The sequence below is a fragment of the Dermacentor andersoni genome, chromosome 2 (assembly GCF_023375885.2).
Source record: "Dermacentor andersoni chromosome 2, qqDerAnde1_hic_scaffold, whole genome shotgun sequence".
Taxonomy (NCBI): domain Eukaryota; kingdom Metazoa; phylum Arthropoda; class Arachnida; order Ixodida; family Ixodidae; genus Dermacentor; species Dermacentor andersoni.
Genome location: NC_092815.1, coordinates 46582113 through 46608822, shown reverse-complemented (window position 1 = coordinate 46608822; position 26710 = coordinate 46582113). Strand labels below are relative to the sequence as shown.

The 26710-nt window shown below is 42.7% G+C and overlaps 1 protein-coding gene and 2 long non-coding RNA genes across 13 annotated transcripts in view; 1 reads left to right on the top strand and 2 right to left on the bottom strand.

Annotated features, from left to right (window-relative positions):
• baz (par-3 family cell polarity regulator) overlaps positions 1-26710 on the top strand; it is a 250546-nt gene that overhangs the window by 210385 nt on the left and 13451 nt on the right. For 5 of the 11 annotated variants that reach the window (XM_055077194.2, XM_055077193.2, XM_055077195.2 and 2 more), the window contains 13 exons: positions 3384-3527; positions 4908-5108; positions 5622-5809; positions 6412-6629; positions 7511-7853; positions 10492-10736; positions 12118-12219; positions 12780-12848; positions 17469-17798; positions 20864-21053; positions 22484-22796; positions 23459-23710; positions 25440-25526. In XM_055077194.2, the coding sequence (XP_054933169.1) occupies positions 3384-3527; positions 4908-5108; positions 5622-5809; positions 6412-6629; positions 7511-7853; positions 10492-10736; positions 12118-12219; positions 12780-12848; positions 17469-17798; positions 20864-21053; positions 22484-22796; positions 23459-23710; positions 25440-25526 (2682 nt within the window). The remainder of the gene's footprint in view (positions 1-3383; positions 3528-4907; positions 5109-5621; positions 5810-6411; positions 6630-7510; positions 7854-10491; positions 10737-12117; positions 12220-12779; positions 12849-17468; positions 17799-20863; positions 21054-22483; positions 22797-23458; positions 23711-25439; positions 25527-26710) is intronic. The other 6 variants (XM_072286397.1, XM_055077189.2, XM_055077197.2 and 3 more) reach the window with 4 other exon arrangements.
• LOC129387720 (uncharacterized) lies at positions 12170-23595 on the bottom strand. Its single transcript, XR_008614906.1, has 4 exons — positions 23508-23595; positions 20347-20397; positions 12532-12714; positions 12170-12256 (listed from the first exon to the last, which is right to left on the bottom strand). It is a non-coding gene; the product is annotated as an uncharacterized lncRNA (long non-coding RNA).
• LOC129387721 (uncharacterized) overlaps positions 23595-26710 on the bottom strand; it is an 18245-nt gene continuing 15129 nt past the window's right edge. The window contains exons 2-3 of the long non-coding RNA XR_008614907.1: positions 25860-25879; positions 23595-23677 (exon numbers count right to left, since the gene is read on the bottom strand). This is a non-coding gene — a long non-coding RNA (uncharacterized lncRNA). The remainder of the gene's footprint in view (positions 23678-25859; positions 25880-26710) is intronic.

Sequence of the window (26710 nt, the reverse complement as noted above, 5' to 3'; positions counted from 1 at the left end):
TCCGGTACCAGCAAATCTCCTCATGGGTCGTCGCATGTCTCCATTCACAGATATCTCCAACCCATTACAATAGCTAAGCAGTTTCACCTACTGTATTTACTCGAACCTAACGGCTGCCTTTTTTCTGATAAAACGGGTCCAAAAATTGCATGCGCATTAGAATTGAGTACCACCCTAAATCTGCGTTACCATATCGTCATCAACATTCGAAAAATGGCTGCCTCGTATGTGCTTCTAGCCTAGCTGCCGTAGCTTCCTCCATCTGCACACCTCCATGTTGTATGTGTAACCAGGCACTGGTGTAACCTAGTCTACCGCCTGTCTTCCAGTTTTCTGTGTTTATTCAATCAGCATGTAAGCGCCAACTGTGAAGACACGCCGAGTCCAACATGATGCTGCATTTAAAAGGAAAGTTATCATATGCGCAGAGACAGATGGAAATCGGGCCGCATCACGGGCGTTCAGAGTTCCCGAAACTTGCACAGCGAGCGGCACAGTGGCCTGTGACGACCGATCTGCTCAAAGTATGGGCAATGCAGTTAGCCCTACAGAAAGAGCTAATGCGGAGTGACTTCAAAGTGAGCAGGTGCTGTATATCAAATTTTATGAGAAGAAAAGGCTTTTCTTTTCGAAGGTGGACAGGGATATGCCAAAAATTGCCCGATGACTATGGAGAGAACTTGCAGTTTTCAGCGATACATTCTGAAGTTGCGCCATAAAAATGGCTACCACTTCGGACAGATTGGAAATGCCGATCAGACGCCGCTCTACTTTGACATGCCTGCCACCACAACCGTTGAAAAGAAGGGGGCGAAGCAAGTGCGTGTTTTGTCTTCCGGCCACGAAAAAACTGCAGTCACCGCAATGCTTTGTTGCACTGCGGATGGGCATAAGCTGCCCCCGTATCTTATCTTCAGAGGGAAGGCGCTCCCAAAAGTAATAGTGTTTCGGAGTAGCGTGATTGTGCGTGCAAATGAAAAAGGTTGGATGACCACGGACTTGGTCACTGATTGGATTGATAACGTTTGGCGGAAGAGACCCGGCGACAGTTTGGGTCTGCGTGGGATGCTTGTGCTCGACGCATTCAAGTGCCACCTTGACCAACGCATAATGGACAAGCTGGCTGCATGCAACACCGACCTTGTCGTGATACCCAGCGGCATGACATTGCAGCTCCAGCCGCTCGATGTTTGTTTGAACAAGCCAGTGAAAGAGAGAATTCGGGCGCTCTACATCGAATGGCTTGTCAGTGGCTGCCACGAATTCACCCCCGCCAATAAAATGAAGCATGCTTCGCTGCAGGATTTTGCTGGATGGATGAAAGATGCATGGTGCACGATCCCGTCTGCCATGGTAAACAAGGCCTTTAAAAAGTGCGGCTTTTCGAATGCCATGGACGGCACCAAGGATGAAATGCTTTGGTTTGTTGATAGTGATAAGGAATTGTCTGATAGCGACGACGGGTGATACCTATTGCCCCACGCAACTCTTAGCAGCGCAGTGAAAATCTTGGCGGCAAGGTACGCCGCTTCCATTTGTGTTTTTATTCATTGCAACATTAGTGTATTGTGAATAAATCTGTTTTTTCCAAATGAAAGAAAATAGTATTTCTATATGAAAGCATGTGGTACTCGGTATTGTACTCTTTCTTTGGGGAGGGGCATGGATAACAGGTGCGCATTACAATCGAGTAAATACGGTACCTGTATCACATTGCGTGTAGCTTTTAACGTTGTTGTAAATGTACTGCACAAATGCCTTTAATAGGCTTTAACGTGCCGTTGTTCCCTGCTGCAGGCGGCGTGAATTGAGCGTCATGATTCACTCTGGCGGCATTGTTGCACCATATGACAATGATTTCGTTTTGGTTTCCAATCGCCGTCTCAAATGACACCGCATATCTCAGGTCACTTGGGCCCCGCGAGCTCAATGCACATCGGCATCTCTAGCTGCGACGATTCTCGCCAAGTGAACATAAGAAAACTTTCCGCCAAAATGCCTCGACTGAAGAAGCTGCTCACCCAAGCCACATTCAAGCAGCACAAACTTAAGATTGCTGAGGGCTCAAAAACGACAATGCGCATCTCCGGCTGCTCGGGCACCACCAGATTGGCGCTCCTCGATGTTTGGTGCCATAACGATTCACGCAGCGTTTTGCATTCCGTATATGTCGAACTACAATTGAGTCTAACAAATTCTTTAGTGACTGTGGATCTTACGTTTGTTTGGTTGACACATTTTTCCTCGTGTGTCCTTTTTTTTCCCCCCATAACGTATGAACGAGGTTCTTCTGTATACAGTTGATGCTCCTTACAATGTATCGTAATAATCCAGCAACAAGAATCCGTCATATCCAAAGTTCGCATTGTCCAAAATAAGGGCCACAGTATGTTGCAACACGGTGGAACATTACATATACCACTGCCTAAATTAAAGTTATTTTGATTAGTGAACCAAGTTACCGTATTTGCACAATTCTATCGTGCCACCAATTGTAACACACACTTATATTACTGTCCAAATATTAAAAAAAAAAAAAACTTGGTGCCGATTATACCACGCACATCAAGTAACGAAACCTGAGCCGACGTGTAGCATGTGCAAACGATTTTATGGAACATACAAAGGCGCACAGATACACACACAGCTGAATCTTAGTGGCTAGCCGCTATCGTAGGCCAACGACACCTCCTTTTCGCTGTCTACTAACCACAGAAAGTAATCTTCAGTTCCATTTAATGCACTAAAAATGCCACACTTCTTGAAGGCGCAACCACCGTCTGCGGGAGGGCATTCCATGCACCATGGACCCCCCTTGCGATGTCTCTTAGCGTCGCTTTCTTCGGACGACTCGTTTGATGGCAATGTGGGTAGCTACCTTACATAGAACTTTCTTTTTTATTAAGAATTGGTTTCACATTTAGTTTTTATAGAATTAAATACGATTGTAATGTGCGTGCAAATTTGAATGCACCTTTTATTTTAAAAAAGTCTGCGTTCGAATCGTGCACATATGGTACTCAAAAGTTCACTGTGCAATTCATATTTGTATATTTGACTATTCGCGTACCTCTAATTTTGAGCTCTACAGTTCTGTAATAGAAAGTCTAGAGCTATAGATATCCTCACAATTGTTTTTAGCGGAGGTAGTTGTGCCTTCTTAAGAAACAGCCTTCTCAGCCACAAGGATGATAGACTGCATAATATGTGACAAGTTGCTACCTTTTCCACTCATCAGTGCTTTTTCATGACCACCAAGGAGTTTTCTAGAGCTCAGTCTTTTATGTGGCATCATGCTAACTTCATGTGAAAACATTGCATGATGTTTCGCCTTTGCTAACAGTAAAGATGGGAATTCACATTTTAACATGTTTTTTTTTTAGGTGAATGGCGTAGAAATGACAGGCCGGTCGCAAACTGATGCTGTCACAATCTTGAGAAATGCACCACCTGGCAGCACTGTGGAATTGGTGGTATCTAGGCAGGAACCGGATCCTTCACCTAGCCCTGGCCTTCCGCGGGAAATTGTGAGTGCTGCTATATTCTCGCGCCCTGTAAAAAAATTATTTGTCGAAGCTAGTGCATGTGTTGTATCTTCCGTACATCTATGATAGTCATGTCACACAAAAGTGACGGTTGCTTACTAGCTTGATATGGTTGCTATGGTTGTTACCTGAATAAAATAGAGCCCCTGGTTTTCCCTTGTCCATTGACTACTGTCTTCATATGGCCGAAGTATTAGGTAGGACAGCATGGGAGGCGATTGTTGATAGCTGCAGATTTATGTTTAGAAATACTATAAATTATCTTAAAGCGGTAGAGCTCTACAAATAAGGAAGGAACTTGATAATCTTCACTGTGATATGAAGGCCATGTGTCTTTCTAGGTTATCATGCTGTCTTTCGAGCATAATGTTACCTAACGGTATTGTGGATGTTTAGATTGTCTGATATAAGTGTGTCATGCACACTCATAAACTTCATTTGGTTTTTCTTGGTTGACATAGGTGGCATATGTGTAATGGTAACTGTTATAGTAGATGTCTGAAATGTTACTTATAAGTTATTTTTTAATATAACAGAACACTTCAGCTCTTGCATTTCTCCCACATTTTATTATTGATATGTAAGTTCTATTTGTGCTTTTATGAAACTACTAAAGTGAATGTTTTGTTCTGTTTGATTGTTGTCTTTATGATCTGATAATGCCCATGCATTAGATTTCCCCCCCTATTTATCCAAATGTAAATTGGCCATAAATGTTGCCTGCCTAATTTCAGAGTCACGTAGATGAAAGGAAGAAAATGTTAAGGGCTAGTCCATATTCCAAAGAGAACAAGAAACCCTGAAGGCAACCATTCAATAGTACTATGTCACTGCTCATGATTGAAGGTAGTGCTTTCATCTGGACTCATCACCCATCATAGCGCATTGTCAAGATGACCTTTCTCACTATATCAAGGTACAACGTGTAGTCAGCTTACCAAGTGATGTCAGAATTTGTTGTGCTGAGGGAATGTGGCTCATAAGCCTGCATTTGGCCATGATTATAGGCGGAGGCATCTGTTCACCTTGTTAGCAATTATAGGCGAAGCACTTTAGATAGTAGTATAGACATTTGTGGTCGGAGAGTCTGCCTGCATTTCAACAGTTATGGCAGCTTAATTCTTGCCTCGCTTTTCCAGAGCCAAACAAAGAGTTATGCCGTGACAGTATAGTAGCAGTTAAACTCTTTACATCAAAGATCTGTATTGTGTGATAAGACTCTCAGCTTTTCATTTTAGCTAGAATCTGTGCAAGCACGCAAGGTTGACTGAGTCCTTCTAAAAGGGTTTTAGAATTTGAACTTACTGTATTTCATTAGAGAGTTGTTCCTTGATCTCCTTGTCTGAACTTCCCGTTGTGCAGCCCCCTGAAAAGGCTGGCGATGAAGTTGGCATTTTCCCCTGGCGTCAGAAGGAAATCCTGACACTTGACATTCCACTCAACGACACAGGCTCAGCTGGTCTTGGCGTAAGTGTTAAGGGCAAGACATCGACTGGCGCCAGCTCCCCTGTTGACCTGGGCATCTTCGTCAAATCGGTGATCCACGGCGGTGCTGCATCTAAGGTTGGCTTTGTACAAATACTGTTCTTTACATTGTAAATGAGGCACCAAGAATTGTGCTGTAAATGCTACACTGCTAAATATCTAGAAAAGACTGGAAAATAAATTACAGGAATATTGAAGTGAGCTAGTCCCATCAGCTAGCTAACTAGTTTCGTCACATTATATAAAACATTAAAACTTTGATAATGCATTGAATTAACACAGTGGCCCAGTTCTGTGCACAAGTCGTCAAGGGAAACATGCACTTTCAATATACCGTTAGTTTTCAACTTAAAAGTAATTTTTTGATCAGAATGGAAGCACTTTATTGTGGGAAAGTGTAAGCAGACTGTTAAAAGTTCAGTTGGCTATAGCAGACAGGCACGTCATGCTGTCCTTTATTTATTGTACATTTACTTGCTTTCTAGTTGCTCATCTTATAAACACGCCTTTCTTGTTTGACTCTGTGTTGATGGACGTTTTATTTTCTCATGCTCATATAATAAGAAGTGACACTTTTTTATCACTTTCCAGGATGGCCGCTTGCGCACTAATGATCAGCTACTCAACATCAATGGGATCTCACTCCTGGGCATGACGAACAGCCAAGCCATGGAGACACTACGGCGTGCCATGACTCAAGGCGAGGGGCCTAACCCAAATGCCATCACCCTCACCATAGCTCGTAGGGTGCCCTCGCAAGATGTTGCCGAGAACCTCAGGTGATGCATTTCTTCTATCAGTAATTTTTGAAGTGTCATTTGTGAGACTGAAAATGCGAAAGCAGAGGCATGGAACATGTGCCGATGTTGAAGGTTGTGTTAAGTTTATTATGTCGCACTTCTATGATTTTTCGATGATGTGCAAAAGGTATCTTGGAGGTGATCATGACACTGAGGCTTGCTTTTTGATATTGGCCTAGGCAGTTTGAAACTATAGCAAGAAAACAGAGTAGTTGTGGGTGGTTTATTGGAGCCTGTGAAAATTGAACCAATTTGTTATAAAGTTCGTGCTGTTTATCACAAATTACTGTTTCTCTTTACATTTTCTCATTTGTAGAAGCGTAATTCACTGCTAGCTAATCTAATATTCAAAAGCGTCTTCTTCAAGGGCGAACTTTATATTCCCCTCTTTACCTTTTGTCACCAACATACTACCGTACGAAGACTATTTCTAGACTTCCCAGCTACTGGAACTTCTGGTGCAGGTGTTAAATAATACTCGTATGATGTGCAAACTTCCTTCTGTGGTGTGTCATCTTCAGTGCTCACAAACTGTGAAAATCAATATGCTTAAATGAAGACACTGGTGTGTGCTGGTGCAGGTTCGAGGAGGGCTTCCTGTCCAGCGGGGACTCATTCTCGGTGCACCTGCGATCAGACTCGCTGCTCAGCTCAGACTCAACGGCCGCCTCCTCATCTTGTGAAAACCTCTCAGTCTCGGGGGGCAGTGGTCGCACACCTGACCATTCCACAAGCGGCAACTCTGAAAACACTGTGGTCTATGTGCCTAAGCAGCCACCTCCACCACCTGTGCACGAATGTGAGGACTGCATTCCATGCAACGCATGCAACATGAGCTAATTGACTTAATCTTTTAACTGCTGTGCCCTGTTCCACACCCATCACTCATTAGTTACAGTCTACAATTGGCAAAAATCTTGTGCTTCAAAATTTTTTTTCATGTAGCGAACATTTTGCCACGCACGTTTTGTCACATTAAAAATAACGCACATTATCCCATTTATGCCATCACGTGAGAAGTGATCATGATATCGGGGTGCCTGGCTCTCGGATGTCGCAGACACATGTATATAAGGTGTATACGCGAAAAGCAATTACTGTAGCATGTTCTCGGACTTGGGCTGATATCTAAAGGTAAACTAAAATGTACGATGATACCCTTATGTGTAATGTATATCGTAATAGCCACATCATTCTACTTAACAACCTATGATAATGCTTGTTGCTCCAGGAAAGGAAAGAAAAAAGAAACTTTACCATGTTTGTATTGTGCACTAACCTATAGCATTTTAAATATACAAGGATGTGCATTTTTTGTGCTCAAAATTGTTGAAAAAAGATGTTGCACCTATGCTGGTCTGTATTTGCTCAAATTTTGCAGAAAGATTGCATTTTATTGTCCGAATTGTTCAATAGAGCATGTGGCACAGTTACTTGCCTGGTTTTTAAAAAAAGCACTGCAAAACTGCATTCTTCTACGGGTAAGCTAGCTGCTGCCAAGGCTGCACTAGCACTAACTTGTGTCACCATCTGTTAGCAGCTGCAAAAAGCAATTTTCCGGGAGAGTTTCCCCACATTTCAGAGAAGCAAGCAGCACGCTCTAACCTTCCATGAACAGCTTCACCAAGTCTTGTTCTGCCATTATATGACGACACGGTGTTTTTCTCTCTCCCTGCACAGATGGCTATGGAAGGAATCCTGTGCTGGAGCGGCTTATGGGCCAGAGTTCTGGCACATTGCCATCCAACCTTCGCAATGAGTCATACCTTCGTGCCAGTCACGACAGTTGGGCGGCTGAGCGGTACAGCAGGCACCACACGGCACCTCGCACCGCACCCAATCACCGGCCCACTCCGCTGTCCCCCAATACCAGCCGGGGGTCTGCAGACACGGTGCAAATAGAGGACGACTACTCATCCTCTTTGCGGGGTGAGGACACCTCTGTCCCACCCATGACACCTGTTGAAGAGGAAGCCCCAACACCCACTCTTGGTCACGATAGCAACAATCTCAATCAGAGCGAGTATGTGCCACTTCTGACTATATAGGCTTGTCACTCTGATTACACAAGCATGTCCTCATGCTTTCTGCCTGCACTTGCTTTTTTTTTTTGCATTCATTCATTAATTGAATGAATGAGCATGCAAACGTTGGCCAATTTGGCAATGAGAATTCATGTTGTGGAACCTGTGCAAGTTCGTTGTACTCTAAGATGTGTATTAATTAATATCCAGTCAAAACTTCACATGTGGATAGGAGCATATACAGTGAAATGGAAATACAGTTAAACCTCTATATAATGAAGTCGATAAAATCTACAATTTGCTTCGTTATATCGAAATTTCGTTACATTAAAATTTGACCCTTTTATGAAATAAGCACAGTTGCCGATGGATTTACATTACACGAAAGGTGCCTCAGAATTTTTCAAGTTATCGGGCAATCGAAAAAAACAAGCTCGAATGAGAAAGAAGTTTATTTTGTTTAATTTGAAAGTTGGCGACAAAAGATAGGGTTTCATTTCATGTCGAGATATTTTCACACCGGCAATGCGAAGCAAAACCAGCCATGTTTTCACATCCACTCCGCCCCCAGCGGCTGATTCAACACGTCTCCAGAAATCGAGATTATGCGGCCTCCAGTACCAAACGCACGGGAAGACAGCACAAACGATGCCACGCAATCTTGTCTCGCCCACTCTTTGCACATGCGCCAGATTACCTCTAAAACAGGGTGCAGGGGCTGCGTGTGCACTCAGCCGCGCTGACAGCCATGTGCCGCCACAGCCGCCCCCCCCCCCCCTCCCCCCCTTGTGCATGCCTGATCGCGTTACTGTGAGCTCGCTTCCCTCCTTCCTTTCTTCTTGCTTGTGCGAGAAGACTGTGCTCATCAAGCCTCCATCCTTCTTGGCTCACCCTCGCCTGCTTTCACTTGCACCCAAAGCATGCAGTGCGAGGAGCACGATAAGATCTTATCACTAGCTTTATACGAAACATGATGCTGCTCCCCTTCAGCGGTCGCTCTTGGTCACGCAGCGTTTGATTGGAGAGGTGTAATCACAAGCAGCCCCTTGTAATTCAACCATTTGACCATATGTGTGCACGGCAGTTTCCGTTTTGCCTCGGTATTTATTGGCAGCGGCAGTGAAATTTTGTTATATTGAAATCTTGTATGAACACACTTTATTATATTGAGGTTATAAATACACATTTTTCCATGCACAAGAAGTTATAAAAATCTTAAATACTTTGTTATATTGAGAATTTCGTTATATTGAAGTTTGTTATAGTGAGGCTTAACTGTATATGTACAAATCTGTTGTTTGAGCTTTGAAATTATTATTATTATTAAATTATTATTATTGAAATTAAGTATTAAGGCTCTGTTCGCGATAATATTGACGCTTTAGAGATTCTCGAACACTAATCTATCACCTTAGCTTGACCTAATATTTGCCTTTAGTGTCTCTTTAAAAAAAGTACAAGGTCTGGGCGTCAAGAGCTCACTCCCCACTAACAGAGTTCAAAAGACAGCTCATCATGGCAGTGTCGATGCACCTAAGAAAACCTCAAAGGAAAAATTGTCACTCACCTGAATGTAGGACAAAACTACAAAGTGTTTTCTCTGTAGCTTCGTGCTACGGTCAGTCAGATAACAATTTTCTCTTTTGTAAACCTTCTTTCACCTTGCGGGCTAATGCAGAACTGATTTGCCATTGTCGGCAAAGGGTCAAATTGTTGGCTGTGTCAAACCAAATAATTACAGAGCATTTGCTACACTAGTTTGTCCACACATGCAGTGTGAGCAGCCATTTATAGATTTCAGCAGATGCATTGAACATGTAAGTGCAGCTCTGAAGAGCAGCAGCTGTTACTAACTTTAGGGTTATGTCAATGTTGAAATCTTGACATCGGGGATGCAGCTGTCTTTTGTTGTGAATTTCTGGTACAAAGGTTCATTGCTTAGCTACCATTTCGATCAACTGCAATGCATAGTTCTCACTTCAAAAGGTCACTGAAAGCAAATGTTAAATCAGGCACTAATAGAGTAGCACATCTGGCAACACTTTCAGTGCTTGTCCAGTGTAGAGAGATTATTTATTAGGGAAGAAAAAAATTGTTGGATATTAAACTTTCCTGTCTCAGTTCCTGCTCTCAAACACTGATATTGCATAATATTACAGATTTCATTGTGGCATCTTCTGGTGGCAAAAATTTGCAATAGCTGCCCAAGTTGATGTTTCTTCTACCTTTAAGTACAGTTCAAACACATTTCTTTTAATATCCTCAACCAACTGTTGTTACAATGCATGATACGATTTATATTGCAGAAATTTATTTTTGGAATTGAGTGATAATCTTGCCATGCTGTCTCTCATTGCACTTCTGTGTCATTTTCCTAGGATACCGAACCTTTATGCTCAGCAAAGTGACTTGTGTGCTGTTTGAGAAATGCAGCTCGCTAGTCTGCCTTGCTTGTATATATTACTTGAGGGTCTCATTGACGATACCAGATTTATTCACTTGCATAACTGACTTCAGAGACTTCATGCGTTTAAAATGTCTTAGTAGAACAAACTCGTCAGAGACTACAGGTTCAATTAAATAAGGTGTAGGTTACAGTACCTCTGATGCCACGGCTACCATCTCGCATGCATTCAGGTTGTCCTTGGTAGACGGTGGCATCTTCTGCCGAGATGGTTTTGGCCGGCAGAGCATCTCTGAGAAAAGGCACGCCCACTTGGATGCTCGTAATACAGACACCTACAAGCGCAACAAGCGAACGCGAGAAGAGCAGGACAAGGCAAACGCTCGGCAGCAGCAGACAGAGGTCAAGACATCTATTTCACCCCCAACAATCGGCAATGGGTCACATCGAGATGGAGCTGATCCCCGGCGGCCTACAGGTGAGCGTGAACTGCAACTCACACTTACTTGTGTGATATATTAATGGGTGGCGAGTTGATAAGGCAGTATGAAATATCATTGGATGGAGAACACAGTCCAGGAGACAAGCTTCTTTACTTTTCTTCTTTAGCTCTTGATCATCATTAAAGCTTTAGCTTTGTGTTGCTTGAATATCTACACTGCTAGCTTAAATGGGATGGGGATCAGACTGTCAAAAATCTTTTTGCATACTGAAAGGAATGCAGAAATATGATTGTTTGAAAGTTTAGTTAACATAAATTAGTTATACAGCTACAAGGTAAACACTCTTGGGACCCAACAACTTTGCTAAGATTAAGAATTATTTATATTGCTTTTATTGAAGATAGTCACTTTCATTAGGCGTAATCTTGCAGTGTTGTCAGATTTTTTGTAAATGTGAAACCACATTGTAAAATTACTTTGCTAAATAACCAAACGTACAGCCTCTGCAAAAAGGAAAAAAAATTAGAAATAGTGACTGGTACAACTTTTATTGTTTGTCTATAAGCATACATATAAGAAAGATAGCACTACTTGGTAGAAAGAGACACTGTGTAAAGGATTGCAGTAGATGCATGATGTTCAAGTTTATTGGAAGGCTAAAAAACGCGGGAACACGTGTAAACCTTTGTGTGCTAACAATGGAAGCTAAGGTTAGCTGTGGCCCTTTTGACAACCAGTGCAAAGGTTGTTCACCTGTTCTGGTTTTAACAAGCCTAAACTGCTGCCTTCGAGCATGTAGTAACGACCAGTTTCGTTATTGAATGCTTTCTCTGCTGGACACTCACACAGACTCATTAAAGCTTGTAGCTGCATCCCGCTAGTCACACGTGATGTGATGAGTAACAGGTGACTTTTACGAGAGTCGTTCATAAAGTTTGTATTATCGGTACCATAAGTTTGACGGTGTCTGATCACCGTTTACCGCCACTAGCTCGGCATGAATCTCTTTGGCATTGTGGCCATTTAAATTCTGGAAGCGAATGACTGCATGTGCTTTAACCAACTTTCCCGATGAACGCTGCCATTTTTGTTTTCATGCCCTTGTGGTGTTCTGTGATAGTATATAGAACAGAGTTTTGATATTGTGCTAGAACTAGAGAGACATGCGTGCATTTTGATTCCTATCATGTATCCCTGTTTCAAGTTTACGGTACCGATAATATGAACTTTATGGATGCCCCTCGTAGAGTGCTGCAGTAGTATCTGTCATAAGCATAAACATATCCGTATGATATCAGTGGTGGCAGCATTCAGTTGTTGATTCTACCCTTGTTACACTGTTGTAACAGATGCATCACTTGTGTGATGATGCATGTGTATTGAAATTTCTTTATTTTTGTGGCTTGCACAAAAAAGCACTAAATGGGAAAGAGCAGCAGAACGGCAACCTGATGCGGTCCAACTCGGCAGATTCCCTCTTGAGTCATTCCAGGTCACATGGCCCTCCTGAATCTACATGTGAGTCCCTGTCTGCTTCACTTGCTTTTCCCATGACCTGCATGCCAGGTGCAGTGTTTAAGTCTGTTTTCAGCAAGTGTCATAATCAGCATGACATGCTAACAAGGTTAACCTAAGTATGCATGAAATCTGAGAGATAAAAGCATTAAGCTGACTCATAATTTTTTACTCTTGTGTGCTGCTCACGGTCAGTGGCACTAACCGCTAAGAATACAAAAAGGAAGTGTTAATTTTTGAATGTTTGCATGCTGAGTAGATTGGCGCAAAGCAGTGTTCTTAAAATGTTTCTAGGGTAATATACTATGTACATACCTCTCGTAATTTTGTGTAGAGGCACTTCTTTTTTATGAGCCTCGCCTATCTCTAGTTTTTCTCACAGTTGTCTGCTTGTCAGGTTCTTGCATTGTTGAGGCCTTTTTGGAATGGGTGGCATATATGGTGGTCATTTGGCAGGCTTCTCTGCAGCTCTTCGCTCTCTTTCAGAGTGTTCTCTCTCTGTAAAAATTTAAAAAAGTTTCTAATCTGGGTGCTTTCTTTCCTGTGTGATGTTTCCCCAACAGATCTAGTCAAATGTCAGCAAGTGAGCAAGGTGCATAGGAATCACTTGTTCTTCTATCCAGCTTGCTGCTGTAGGTAGCCCCATCCCTCCACTCTCAATTTGCCTGAACAGCTCTACGCGGCTGCACACAACGCTAATTCTGCGGCACCTCACATGCACCCGCCACGCTGCACCCTCCATACCCTCTCCCTCCACAATCCTGCAGCTGATAAAAAAGAAGCTTTGCTTGGTTTACCTGCAGCATTGCTTTTTCCTCTCTAACACATCTATTTCGCTTTATAATGATGATATGTAGTGTTTTATGGCGCAAGGGCCAAGTATGACCAAAGAGCGCCAATTCCTTTATCAGGTGTGGCATTTAACTTCACAATAATTATAGTGCCTAAAAAAGATCTATAAAAATACTCTGCCTGGGTAATTGGTTGACGAAGTGCAAAGTGAGACACCACAGAATGAGAAAACAGCCAAGCTGGCTTTCCCACAGTTCGCAGTGGGCCAAATTATGCAAGCCGGAGCATATTGAAAGTGGTGAGCAAGCACCATTTTTACATTGGCAGCACAAGCTTTTATGCAATAACTATAACAGCAAGGAATTCCAAAAATCTATCAGCATTTGTTGCAGTATAGAGAAGTCGCCATTGTGGGGAAGCCAGCCTGATAGATCTCTATAGGATCCATTACAGCTGACTTACGCATCAACCAATACTATGCACATACACACAAAGGTTAAAGAAACAACGTTGCAGCTGTGAGTGACAAGGCAAAAAAGAAAAGGAAACTTCGTTTTACTACCAAAGAATGATTAAGAAGTTTTGAATTGCATGATAGCATAGCAAAGCTGTTATCGCAACTATATGTGGTGAAGAATGTCTACTCCAATTATTGATGAAAGGTATAGAGAGAACAATTGGAGCTAGTAGAATGAAATTTAGAGAGCGCATTGGGATGTCGATGATGATGTGCGGGCAAAGTGTGTGGGATAATTCTGTGCATTGTGGGACATTACTAAGTTCTGTAAATTGCGCTTTGGAGCTCTGTGGGACATTATTCAATGAACCGTTGTTTCAGGACGATTGAGTGTGTCTAAATAAATTTTGGTAGGAACAAAATGTGTCTTAGGAGAAACACAGAGGAATTTCAGTCATAGGAGCTGTGGGGGTGGTGCAGAAAATTATAAAATTTGGGAATTCTTGCTGATGCTTTCCAGGATGCTAAACTGCACTTTGCTAGCTAGTTTGCATATAGATATTAAGCTTCGGAGAAATAAAATGTCCATTGGGAAGAACATGCTCAAAGACTTACAAAGTTGTAGCTATATTGGGGGCAGCATAGTAAATTTCCAAAGCGTGGTCAGCGCCTTTGGAACACTTCTTCGAGCAGACAGTTAAGTCTTAGCAGTGTTGCTGTAAGCAAACAGCGCATCATTTCTGCTTGAAAATCTGCACACACATAATGAGACCTTTTATGTATTGAATCAACCATTCGTTGTTTCTAAGTTGAGAAATATTAATTTCAGAGCATTAAGTTGTAAAGGGATGTGTGTTTGAGGTTGCCAGTGCCGGTGTAGCATCTGTGCGACACATGGAGGCAGTGAGTAGGCAGCACTATGGTTTCAAGAAAATTCTGCAGGAAGCAGAAATTCCTCTTTTGCTGAAAAATGAAGCACATAATGAGGAGGCTTTAAGAAGCCCACTGGGCACTGCAGCCTCTTTGTCTCAAATTATGCTTCACTGAAATTTGGGCTGTGATTCTGAAAGATCACGCAATTCTGTGTGTACACCTGTAGATAACTTAGGCCTCAGGTGACGACTAAACTAGCTCTAGTTAACCCATCATGTCTGTTCTTGCTCTGTGGTGCCTCATATTGTGCCAGTATGTCCTTGTTAACCATCTCCTTAAGTGAGCTAGGACAGCATGTTGTTAAGCAACATTAAAGATTCTTAGCTAAGTTAGGTTGACATATTTCTGAAATTGGTGACCCATTGAAGAATGGATGATAACTAAAAAAGCAAGGACATCTGCAGTGCTACTCTTGGCTGAATGTGATCTCACGAAGCATGGTAGTATTTTATTTAATGGCTAAACCACTGGCATATTTTGGAGCACTCTAATTTCACAGTAATCAGGCTAGCCCCTGGAAATGCACTAATGCACCAGCATCTTTTAACTAAAACATTGTGTTACTGCTTGAAAAGGCCACTTGAAGAGAAATGACAGTTTTATTAACTTCACTGTAGGTGTGGTATCGCTTTTATTTTTAATTGTGATCCCCCCTTTAGCATGTTCATGTTTTTTGTTTGTTTTTTACCAAATTGGATGTACATTTACTGTAATTTTCTCGCCATATCTTTTGATCGTGACTTCCTTTGCGGTTGGCACTGCTTTGTAACAAGTTTATATTTATTTATTGTAGGCTTTGTTGTACCGCTTTGTGTTCGTCTCTCTCAAAATTCGAGTTCATCAGCATGGCTGCGAGCACTTTCTTTTTGCATGATTGACCTCTGCACTGTGGCATATTGCTACCTGGTCTTACATAAACACTTTTAGTGTTCTGGTTTGTCCTCTGAATATATGTGTTATGTTGCCCATCATCAGTACAGTTGGAATGTGTGTGTTGCATGCATTGAACTCACTGACAACATGACTGAATTGTTGAACGTCACTGTACTGTGCGCAAGTTTTTCTAATCTTGTTTGTGCATTTGGTGATCAATGAAAATGTGTGAAATGGTGTCTATGTGTTTCAATAAGTGATGTCTTTAGAACCTTTCCACTGAGGTCACGCATTTTGTACTGTCTCCTAAGCTCATCTGTCTAGTTCATAGGAAATATGTGTCATATTAAGTATAAGTGAAGTGTTCGTCATGCTTCTATGGGTTCCTCTACTATCACTGCCAGAAGTGTAATTACAGCACAGCTTATTATTAGGTTTTCGGGCCTCGTAACTTTAGGAACATGCAATGCATCCTTTCTTAGCTTAGTATTTCAGGAAACTTGGGATAGTATTTGGAGGCAGTTCATCAGAAATAGTTGTTACATTTTTTACAGACGTTCTTGGCTGTGCCTTAGTGGCATTAAGGCTAGTAGATGAGTTATTACTACTACTGGACATAACATTATGGCTTACATTAGACAAAGCCACCAAAAAACGAGAGGCAGCGTAAAAAGCATTCTTAGTGTCTTGTTTTGCGCTGCTGAACACGAGGTCGCAGGTTTGATCCTGGCCATGGTGGCCAGATTCCGATGGAGGTGGCATGCAAAAAATGCTTGTGTACCACGCATTGGGTGCACATTAAAGGATGCTAGTGTTCAAAATTAATCAAGAGGCCCCCACTACGGTGTGCCTCATAATATGATAGTGGTTTCAGCTTGTAAGAACCCAGAATCGCATTTTATTTTTGTTATTTAAAAATATAAAGATCACACATATTAAGATCACACATGTTAATTCAACCTGCAGTCAGATTTAAACATGTTTAGCTTGAAAGTAGATTATTTACAATGTGTTTTCATGCTGTTGCTGCATTTCCTTGATTTCATAATCATAATGCTTGCACAGAGTGAGCCCACAATTTTCCTTTAATTTGGAGTTTTCAGGCTTGATACAATATATGTAAAGACTTTTTGATCTGTAAACCAAGGAAAAGTTAGACGTTATCCAAAAATGAAGGACCATGCTTACCAAGTTTACATAACATATAGTACATGCCTAACAGAATTGTTATGACAGAAATAGGAGGTGTTATTAGTTTTCTTCACAGCAGGTGGTATTGTCAAGATTTCATAAAGATATTGCAGCTTATGCAATATACAACGAACTCAAGAGGGGACACTACAGTTTACATCTGGGAATAGCACAAGAAAAATCTGTGCAGCTTTCTCAGTTCTGTGCATTTCAAGACCAATTCATCCTTTTCACAAGCGCAAGAGAAACATTTTTGTTTAATGCTGTGCAGGCAACAGGAGTATATTCTCTTTTCACCCACTCCTCATTCTTTTGGCATGTCATCCATAGCATGAGCTGGTGTATTCCTTTAGTTAGGGCATTTAGAATGTGTTACTGGTAAATTGTACTTGTGAGCCATAACAGATAACTTAAATTGTACAGGCAAGCTCTGTAACAAAGAAGCAAAGCAATAGAGAGGGCACTGTTGTGCCATTTATCCACAAGTTAAGGTACAACTTTGCTCATTGTACTACATTTAGTTTAACAAGGTGCACATGGTAAAACAACTAGGTGTTCCACAAGAGAAGCTTATGGAACAAACATGAGAACAAGGTGCAGACAGGTATTAAGGTGGCTGCTAAAAAAAATGTTCTCTGATAAGGTTAACTGCATATTTGTACACGCAGCTGTCAGAACAGAACAAACCTCACTTGACATTATTGCAGGGGTTTATTACCTATCTGGTTTGCATTGCAAAAATGTCAAATGATGACCCAAACATTTTCATCAGTCAGCTTTTGCTAGAAGTACCATGTTTGTGTGTACATTTCTGCCTGCATATTCTTTCAAGCATGTCCCACAAGTATAGCATTGCTCTGCCTGTACTTTATTATAGCGTACAATTATGCCTGCAGCACACAGATACCATCCATCATTGTCATTTGTTGATTTAAGTGAAGTGTCTCCATACTGCGTAGTGCAATTTTGAATGCCAAGCTTTCTAATCCCATTCACAATGCCGCAGTTATGGTGAATGGCGACTCGCCAAGCACTGACGCGAGCTGCCAAACGACCAACACAACGGTGACCAAGAGCAACCACAGCGGCAGTGGCAATGGCACAGCGCAGCTTGTCGGTCCTTCATTGGGCATGCGCAAGTCGAGCAGCCTCGAGAGTCTCCAGACACTCATGGTTCAGGGGCCAGATGGCACCATTGTGGCTTCCACGTCACAGAATCCACGGCAAGAGCGGGGTGCTAGAGGTTGCAATGAGAGCTTCCGTGCGGCAGTCGATCGTTCTTACGATGGACCAAGCACTGCGGGGGCACAGAATTCCGCTGACCAGATGGAGACATGTAAGTGCACAATAGATGACAATCATCTGTAATGGTATCACCTTTGTGATCGGGTGGTGACAAAGACTCCCCTAGCCTGTCTGAGCCACTTAGGTGCTGCCACATCATAATCTAGCATTACAGCTATCTCTGCTTTATCTCGAAATGTTACTTGTGCCCGTGATGGCCCAATCCCCATCTCTTCCCTGCTTATTTTTAATTAGTACTCTAATCGTTTTTGCTTATCCCCACCGCTGACCTGTGGTGGGTCAGTGGTGGGGATAATGTGATCCCATCAGCTTTGGACACCAATAAAACAAACATGCAGAGATGATGATGACATCGATCGAATGAATGAAACCGTAACTAGGCGGGCTTCAGAGGCAGCAATTGAAGTGGGAGGCAAGGCACCAAGGCAACCAGTAGGCAAGCTCTCCCAAGTAACAAAGGACCTAATAAAGAAACGATAAAGAATGAAAGTGTCCAACTCAAGAGATAAGATAGAATTCGCGGAACTGTCAAAACTGATCAACAAGGCAAAAATAAGTGATATTCGAGACTATAACGTGAGAAAGACTGAAGAAGCCGTAAAAAATGGGTGCAGCCTGAAATCGGTGAGAACGAAACTTGGCATAGGATAAACCAAGATATATGCTCTGAAAGATAAGCAGGGTAATATCATCAGCGATCTCGAAGATATAGTAAAAGAAACGGAAGAACTCTATACTGACCTGTACAATACCCAGAGGAGTCAGGACACCTCCATTAGGAACAGTAATGAACAGGATACAGAAACTCCTCCTATAACTACCAATGAGGTCAGAAGGGCCTTGCAAGACATGAAACAAGGAAGAGTGGCAGGAGAAGATGGAAAAACGGTTGATTTAATCAAAGACGGAGGAGACATACTGTTTGGAAAACTGGCGGCTCTTTATACAAAGTGTCTATAGGCTGCAAGGATCCCAGAAAACTGGAAGAATGCAAACATTATACTAATCCACAAAAGGGGATACGGTGAATAATTGAAAAATTATAGGCCCATTAGCTTACTACCAGTATTATATAAAATATTTACTAAAATAATCTCCAATAGAATAAGGGCAACACTGGACTTTAGTCAACCAAGGAAACAGGCTGGCTTCAGAAGGGATACTCTATAATGAATCACATCCATGTCATTAATCAGGAAATCAAGAAATCCGCAGAGTACAATAAGCCTCTCTATATGGCTTTCATAGATTACGAAAAGGCATTTGATTCAGTAGAGATACCAGCAGTCATAGAGGCATTACGTAATCAAGGAGTACAGAACGCTTACATAAATACCTTGGAAAATATCTACAGAGGTTCTATAGCTACCTTAATTCTACACAAGAAGAGCAGGAAGATACCTATAAAGAAAGGGGTCAGACAGGGAGACACAATCTCTCCAGTACTATTCACTGCGTGCTTGGAAGACGTATTCAAGCTATTAAACTGGGAAGGCTTAGGAGTAAGGATCGACAGCGAATATCTCGGCAACCTTCAGTTTGCCAATGACATTGTTCTATTCAGCAACAATGAAGACGAGTTACAACAAACGATTGAGGACCTTAACAGAGAAAGTGTAAGAGCGGGATTGAATATTGATATGCAGAAGACAAAGATAATGATGAATAGCTGGGCAAAGGAACAAGAGTTCAGGATCGCCACTCAGCCTCTAGAGTCTGTGAAGGAGTACATTTACCTAGGTCAATTAATCACAGGGAACCCTGATCATGAGAAGGAAACTCATAGAAGAATAAACATGGGTTGAATCGCATGTGGGAGACATTGTCAGCTCCTGACTGGAAGCTTACCATTATCATTGAAAGGGAAGGTGTACAATCAGTGCATTTTACCAGTGCTCACATATGGGGCAGAGACTTGGAGACTGACAAAGAAGCTTGAGAACAAGTTAACGACCGTGCAAAGAGCGATGGAACGAAGAAGTGCAAACGGGTATAGACGATATTCTAATTGGCATCAAGAGAAAAAAATGAAGCTGGGCAGGTCATGTAATGCGCCGGTTAGACAACCGTTGGACCATTAGGGTTACAGAATGGATACCAAGAGAAGGGAAACGCAGTTGAGGACGGCAGAAGACTAGGTGGAGCGATGAAATCAGGAAATTCGCGGGCGCTAGTTGGAATCGGTTGGCGCAGGACAAGGGTAATTGGAGATCGTAGGGAGAGGCCTTCGACCTGCAGTGGACATAAAACAGGCTGATGATGATAATGAGACAGTTTTAATACAGTGCTACTGCTTACCATTGGCTATGGCATTACACTGTCGAGCTTGAGGTCGTGGATTCGTTTCTGGTCATAGCGGCCACATCTCAAGTGAGGCAAAATGCGAGAACCCTTGTGCACCTAGATTTAAATGCATGTCAAAGAACCCTAGGACAGTAAGAAATTGATCAGGAGTTCCCCCACTACAGTGTGCCTCATAACCAGATTGTAGTTTTTGCCCTTAAAACCCCAGAGCTTAACTTAGTATTACCACTGTTCCCGTAGCCACCCACAAGATTTGTGTATACCAGCTTACCCACCTTTGGCATGCATCTTGCATGGATTGCGACGCTTGAAGGTCATCTGTGGGCCTGAGCGACAACAGTAACAGTAGTGTTAGACACTTTGCTGAATGTGTCTAATGGGTATTAGTTCATAGGAATTATAATAAGCTGCAATATCTGAAGTTACAGTAACAGGCAAAACCTCAGATTCGGAGCCTTTTTTTTAGATTTTACACCCAGTCATTACTCATCTCTACATTGCAGTAGCTCTTCAACTAAGCTGCTGCTGCAACTCACCTATTATATGCTTTACACCCAGTAATAGTGCCTGCTTTCATAATCGTACAAAGTTATGTTTAAAGTATTTCAAGTGCATAAATATTGCCAGAATTGCTATTTGAATTTCATTTATGAATGTTCATTTAAATATGCCATGAAGCCTTGAGATAGTATGGTTTTCTGAAAAACATATACTCTTGCCATGTGTAAGTTGAGTAATATTTGGTGCGCTTTTGAGCATAAAATGTGCATCTGCTTTGCTTCTGGGCTGCAGTGGAGGAGGAAAAGGAGAGTGAGACTGGCAGTGCAACAAGTGGCGAGCATCGAGGCGGCTGCCCATTGCATTCGGTCACGGTGCCACTGGATGCCCGTGAAGCTGCTGCCTATGCCAGCAAGGATGCAGCTTCCTCTAAGCCAACACAGCGAAAGAAAGGGTTGCTCAAAGGCCTTGGCAGTGTGTTCAGGTATGTGGTGCTCAATGCTCGAGCCACTGGTGGTAAATGTGATAAAATCTTCCACTTCCGTACTGCACTTTGCGTGGGCATGGGACTTTCAGTGGTTGAGCAAGAGCTGCTGGCGGGATCTTCCATTGGGCGAGCAGGAAAATGTTTGCTGCTTTAATAGCAGCTGACAGCTTATCCCACGTGAAGGTATCACTCCTATATCATCTGCACTTTGTTGGCTCAGACACTGACATGTTTATCGCAGTTCATGATTACTTTGTGCCCATGCTGTGTTGTTTGTGACGTATCACATTATCTGCTGTATTACTCTTATTTAACTCGTACTGACGATCCATAATGTGTGCTTTGAACGAGCATAGCTGCATGTGGCGTGATGTGCGCTTCAATACTGCTCTCTTGAAAGGCCTCTGAAGTAGCAAGACAGAAAGTGTCATGACAACTTCTACACATTTGTCGCATGTGGTTGGGCATTGCATTTACAAATTCCTATTCATTCCTGATAAAAATGGCCAACAGTGCAGGTGCGCTAAGACTCTAAAGCACCTTCTGTGTCACTGCCCATCCTTTGACTCTCAGCGACGTACTTTACAAGCGAAACTCAACCTGCTAGATAATAGAGCGCTCTCAGAAGAAAAGATTCTTGGACCCTGGCCTATGTATTCTTGCATGCAAAAGGCCACAAAAGCCCTTCGCTTCTTGAAGGACACTGGATTATATGAACGTTTGTGACAGTGGAGATTCATCTGCAACTCACTGTGAATGACTATTATTTTTCTTTTCTCTCCTTATCTTAGCACTCCCTGAGTAGTGCTAATTCTGTATACAATTATTTGTAAAACTGACATTGCTGATGAATAAACGTGAACTTGAACTTCAACTTCAACTTTTCTCTTCCCCTCCCCAAGCGTAGGGTAGCCATAGGGCAAGTACTTGGTTAACCTCCCTACCTTTCCTTTTTCGTTTCTCTCTCCTTCTCTCTCTACACATTTTAGAAAATGCAGGCTTGGCATCTTGTTGGTCCTGTAATTAGCTTGATTTGTGTACAGAGACACATGGGTAGGGCAATTGCTGGCGGACTCATCTGAGGCTAGAGCCACCTGTATCGTATTGTATGAAAGTGAAGGCAGCACGGAAGTTTCCAGGGAAATGTTTCATTAAGGCTGTGTCATGTTTCATAAACTTCCGGGTCCACTGTAATCTGAGTAGTGAGCACAGCATTACGCCATTGACATCATTTGCTGTTCTTTTTTCGAGCTTCTAAGCATATCCTGGCCCTCCCTTGCAAGTTGGATATAGTCACAGTTTGAGCCATTGTGCATCATTTATCACATTTGTTCTAACCTGTGATGCTAATGTTCTATTGTTCTAATGTGATATGCTTCAGTGGTAGCAAGTATTGACTTTGGGGGCATGTCTTGGGTGGGGCTTAGTAGGTTTGGCAAGAACCGCAAGACGATTCCAGAACCAGGCTCCAAGCTCTCCCGAGAAGAACTTGAGCAAGAGGCAGAGCGTCTGCGAGCAAGGCAAGCAGCGCGTGATGAGCAAGAGCGTATTCAAGAGCAGTACAGGAAGCTGCTAGAGCAGCAGCAACAGCAGCAGCAGCAAGAGCAACAGCAGCAGCAGCAGCAGCAGCAGCGACAACAGCAGCACATGCAGCCTTCCCACCAGCCACCATTGCCACCCCTGCCAACACAGCAGCAACAGCAGTATCAGCAGCAACAGCACCATCACTTTCAAAATCAGGTGAGTGCACACTGAGTGTTCAAAGGTAAACGTGGGGATAGACAGCCAAATTATTCGCAGTGCAATCAACATGACTGTGAGGCCATGTTTCAATAATTGTCCACCTCCACCACTTGAGAGACGGAGGCCAATCGCACAATGCACAAATGGCCGAACGTAAATACAAAGATGAAATGTGACTATGATGGTTATGTTCATGTGAAAGCAGTGAAGTCCACGCTTGTGTTAAGCTAATAAATTATGGAGTTTAACATTTCATAGCAACATTTCAGTTCTGACAGAAAGCGTAGTGGAGGGCTGTAGATTAAATTTGACATCTTGAGCTTTTTAACATAGATATAAGAAGTGAAATGCACAAGTATTTTTGTGTTCTGCCTCCATTGCAATATGGCAGCTTGCTGTGACTGGGAACCAAAGCTGTGATTTTTTGCTCTGTGGTGGAATTTCATAGCCGCTGATGCACCAAGCAGGTCTACAATGTTCCTACGAGGATTCGGCGTTTCTAGCCCTAGATTGTTTGTCACAGTTGATATGGTATGGTGCCTAAAAAGATGGCGAACTGCACTGTTGCAGCAAATAAAGCAACTACTCAGGCATTTAACATTTCGTGCTGCCTCCACGGACGCAATCATGCTTCTTGTGAAAGTCTGCCACTCTCACAGGGATGGCTCTTCTTACAGCGAGGGCCTGCGCAACACCAGCAGCCCTCACCCTCGGTATCCTCGCCACCACCATGTCCAAGCAGAAGCACGCCAACCTCCACAAGTGCAGCATCACGTCAGGAACGCATGCAGCTGTTGCGGGCCCAGCACCAGAAGCGGCATGTGGAGCGGCAGGGCCACTATCCGCGTGACGACCTTGAAGAGTGGTACGAGAAAGACCTGCAACACAAGATGCGCAGCCCTGTGCCACCGGTAAGCCTGCATAGTAATCGAGCTTCTGTCTTCGATGGATTGCTTTCATGAAAATTAGTTTGGCACGAATTGCCTGAACCAGAGGAGGGAAAGCGAACATGACAGCAAAAACGTGTAGGCGGAAGACACCTCAATATTACTGCCATTGTGTATAGTTTATGTGCATCGAGTAACAGGTTGGATGCCTAAAACACTGTGGAGTCAATGAATAATGAATTTTACCATGTGTAGGACCACAGAAAAATGAAAGTATTGCTGAAGGTGTACAGTCAAGAATACAGCTCAGTAGTCATCATCTGTTCTGAAATTCTGCTGAGATTGGGAGCATTGTGTGCGGCCTCTTCAGAACTTTCCTAAATTGTAGCAATTGTTCTTCATTTAGTGTTTGATCTTTAAATGGACACTAAAGTGAATTTCTATTCTAAATAAATGTTATAGACCACATGGTACACTAGCTCACTAATGCAAAGTTCTTGTGCGGTCCAGAGCTCTAAATTATTTATGAAACACAGAAAGAAGGCAGTTAATGACCCTATTGGCTCTGGCACGAACCTGCAATCCACAAGTCAGTGACACGCATGTTTGATAGCATCCTATTTTTGTTGATCGCATTTAGATTCAGTGCATTTGCGTTTCATTCCATTTTTATAGAAGGCGCACTTATGACATATTTGCATCTGTGGTGCCAACACACTGATAAATGCAGCATCATGTGAAATTCAGCCTTGGCTGCTAATGTTGCTTTGTAATATACAATATGGATCCTAGATGGCACCTTGACCTCGCGCCATAAGATAAATTCTAACTCATATGACAAGCCCCAGCATGGAGCGAGCCTGCATTCTCATGGCATTCATTATATGTCTGCATTCATATGTCACGGGAGTCTCCATTTGTAATAGCTACAATAATATAGCAAAGGAGGTGGCATCTTTCCTGGCATACAGAAACAAGACTTCACCTCCAACACCAGCTTCCTGCGTGCGTTCAGGAGAGACAGCTCAAGGATAAAACCATGTGCTGAGTACTTTGTGTGCTTGCCTTTGTATGTGCTCGTGCACTTCCATTTTCGATGGCCTTAGCTAGCTGAGCCAGCGTAAATCGCATTAAGCCAAGCTGTAGCCACCCCACAGCTCAAGTAGCACCCACGGCAGTAAATATCACCAGGGCCTCAAATACAATTAACTGTTATTACCACATCATTGGGAGCGTGAAAAGGACACTTGGTCTTTTTTCAACACACATTCTTTGCTGGACACATTTAAATGAACATAGAATGTGCAAACATGTACTTTAAACTAATAGTTTTAAGGCCTTGTTTAAAGAACATTCCTCCGCAACAATTTTTGAAAAATGTGCAATAGTAAATGAGCGGCAGGTATCCGATGATACTTTTCCATGTATATTATTGACATGAATTACTGTCGCCTTTTTGCTTGTGTTTAGTTTTGATTAGTTGCATTCTTAGTTTTGCCAAGAAAAATGTTTTCATTCTGTAAACAACAAAATGAAGGCAGAGGAGGAGTACTTGAACACTGAATACTATAAATTTATGTATTGCTGATTTTGTCTCTGTTGTTTCTGTTGTGTTTGTTCTGTGTTGCGATTATGCTGTTTTTTGTGGGTGTTTGTTTGTGCTCTAATCGTAACAACTGAGGCTGTCTTGCCGGTGTCTCCAGCAACTTACTAACCTCCCGCGGTGCTGGTGCGTCCGTGCTTGTGCTTTCAGCAAGGCCGTCCTCTGCCGCCTGTGCCTCATGCCTTGCTGCCACCTGCCTATGGCACGTGCGGCTATGCTCAGAGGGCAATCCCTAAGGTACTACCACATTGCTCACTCACATGGCAACTCTATTTCCTTGGTGCGCTCACTTTCCCCATTATACTTCTTTCTTCTAGACACCCACTCTCTCCCACCATTTCTGCTGCCTGCTCACAGCAAACTACCAACTGTTGTGCAAATGGGGAAGGCAGGGTCAAATGCCTGTTCTGTCTAAACCACTGTCTCAATTACACTCAAATTTAGAATTGAGGTAGCATTTCGCACTGTATATTACTTAATATATAGTCGAGCCTCGATATAATGAACCCTTATATAATTAATTAATGGATACAACAAAGAAAATATAAAATTTGGTTGGTCATGGCTTACTTCAGTGGAGTATTCTCCTTCTGTAATGAAATAGAAAGTGCAATATTCAACTTGGTGTCAGTTATAGCGAAGCAAATATTTGTTTGCAGGTGCCTCAATATATATATTCTGGTACATAGCAAAAATTTCAAATACAGCCGCTGACCAATTTTCCAGACTCCTGATTTTTCGGACTGGCGTGTTTCCTGTGACACTGCCACCTACCCCTAGCACCAATGTATAATGGCAATGATCGAAATAATGGCAAACACGGTGGCCATGATCAAAGTTGCCATCATATCAACTAGCACAAAACTGCCACTTTGATTGCCGACTACTGAAGAAGCGGCGCTGGTTAGGCCTACGGCCTTAGCAGTGTGGCTAGCAGAGTTGCTGGTGACAAGCAATCACAGGAAGTTCGTTGCCAGCTTGTTTGCACTCGTAGGCCTTAACAGTGATTGAGCGCGAGCTCAGATGCATGGTGGAAACTGAGGGCTGTAGTAACGGAGTATGGATTCACATACAGTCCCCTTCGTGTTCGAAAAGCCTGTCAGCAGCGTGCACATATTTATGTTTGCACAGGTACCTCATCAGCGATTGAGTGTGAGATCTGACGCACGGGCTAGACTGACGACTGTAGTAGCAAAGTATGGGTCCACATATGGTCTCCACCGTGTTTGAAGAGTGTGTGAGGCCTGCATGTTTTGGCCTGCAGCTGAGCTTGGTTGAACTGCAGTCAGCCAGCCAAAGTGCTGATCCTGCGAAATAACACCGATTGCACGGTTGCGCATTCGTGGCGATGCGGAGTGCTTGTGCATAATTTATTGTTGTTCTCGTGCTGATACGAGGCACGGCAGGATGTTGATGGGTCA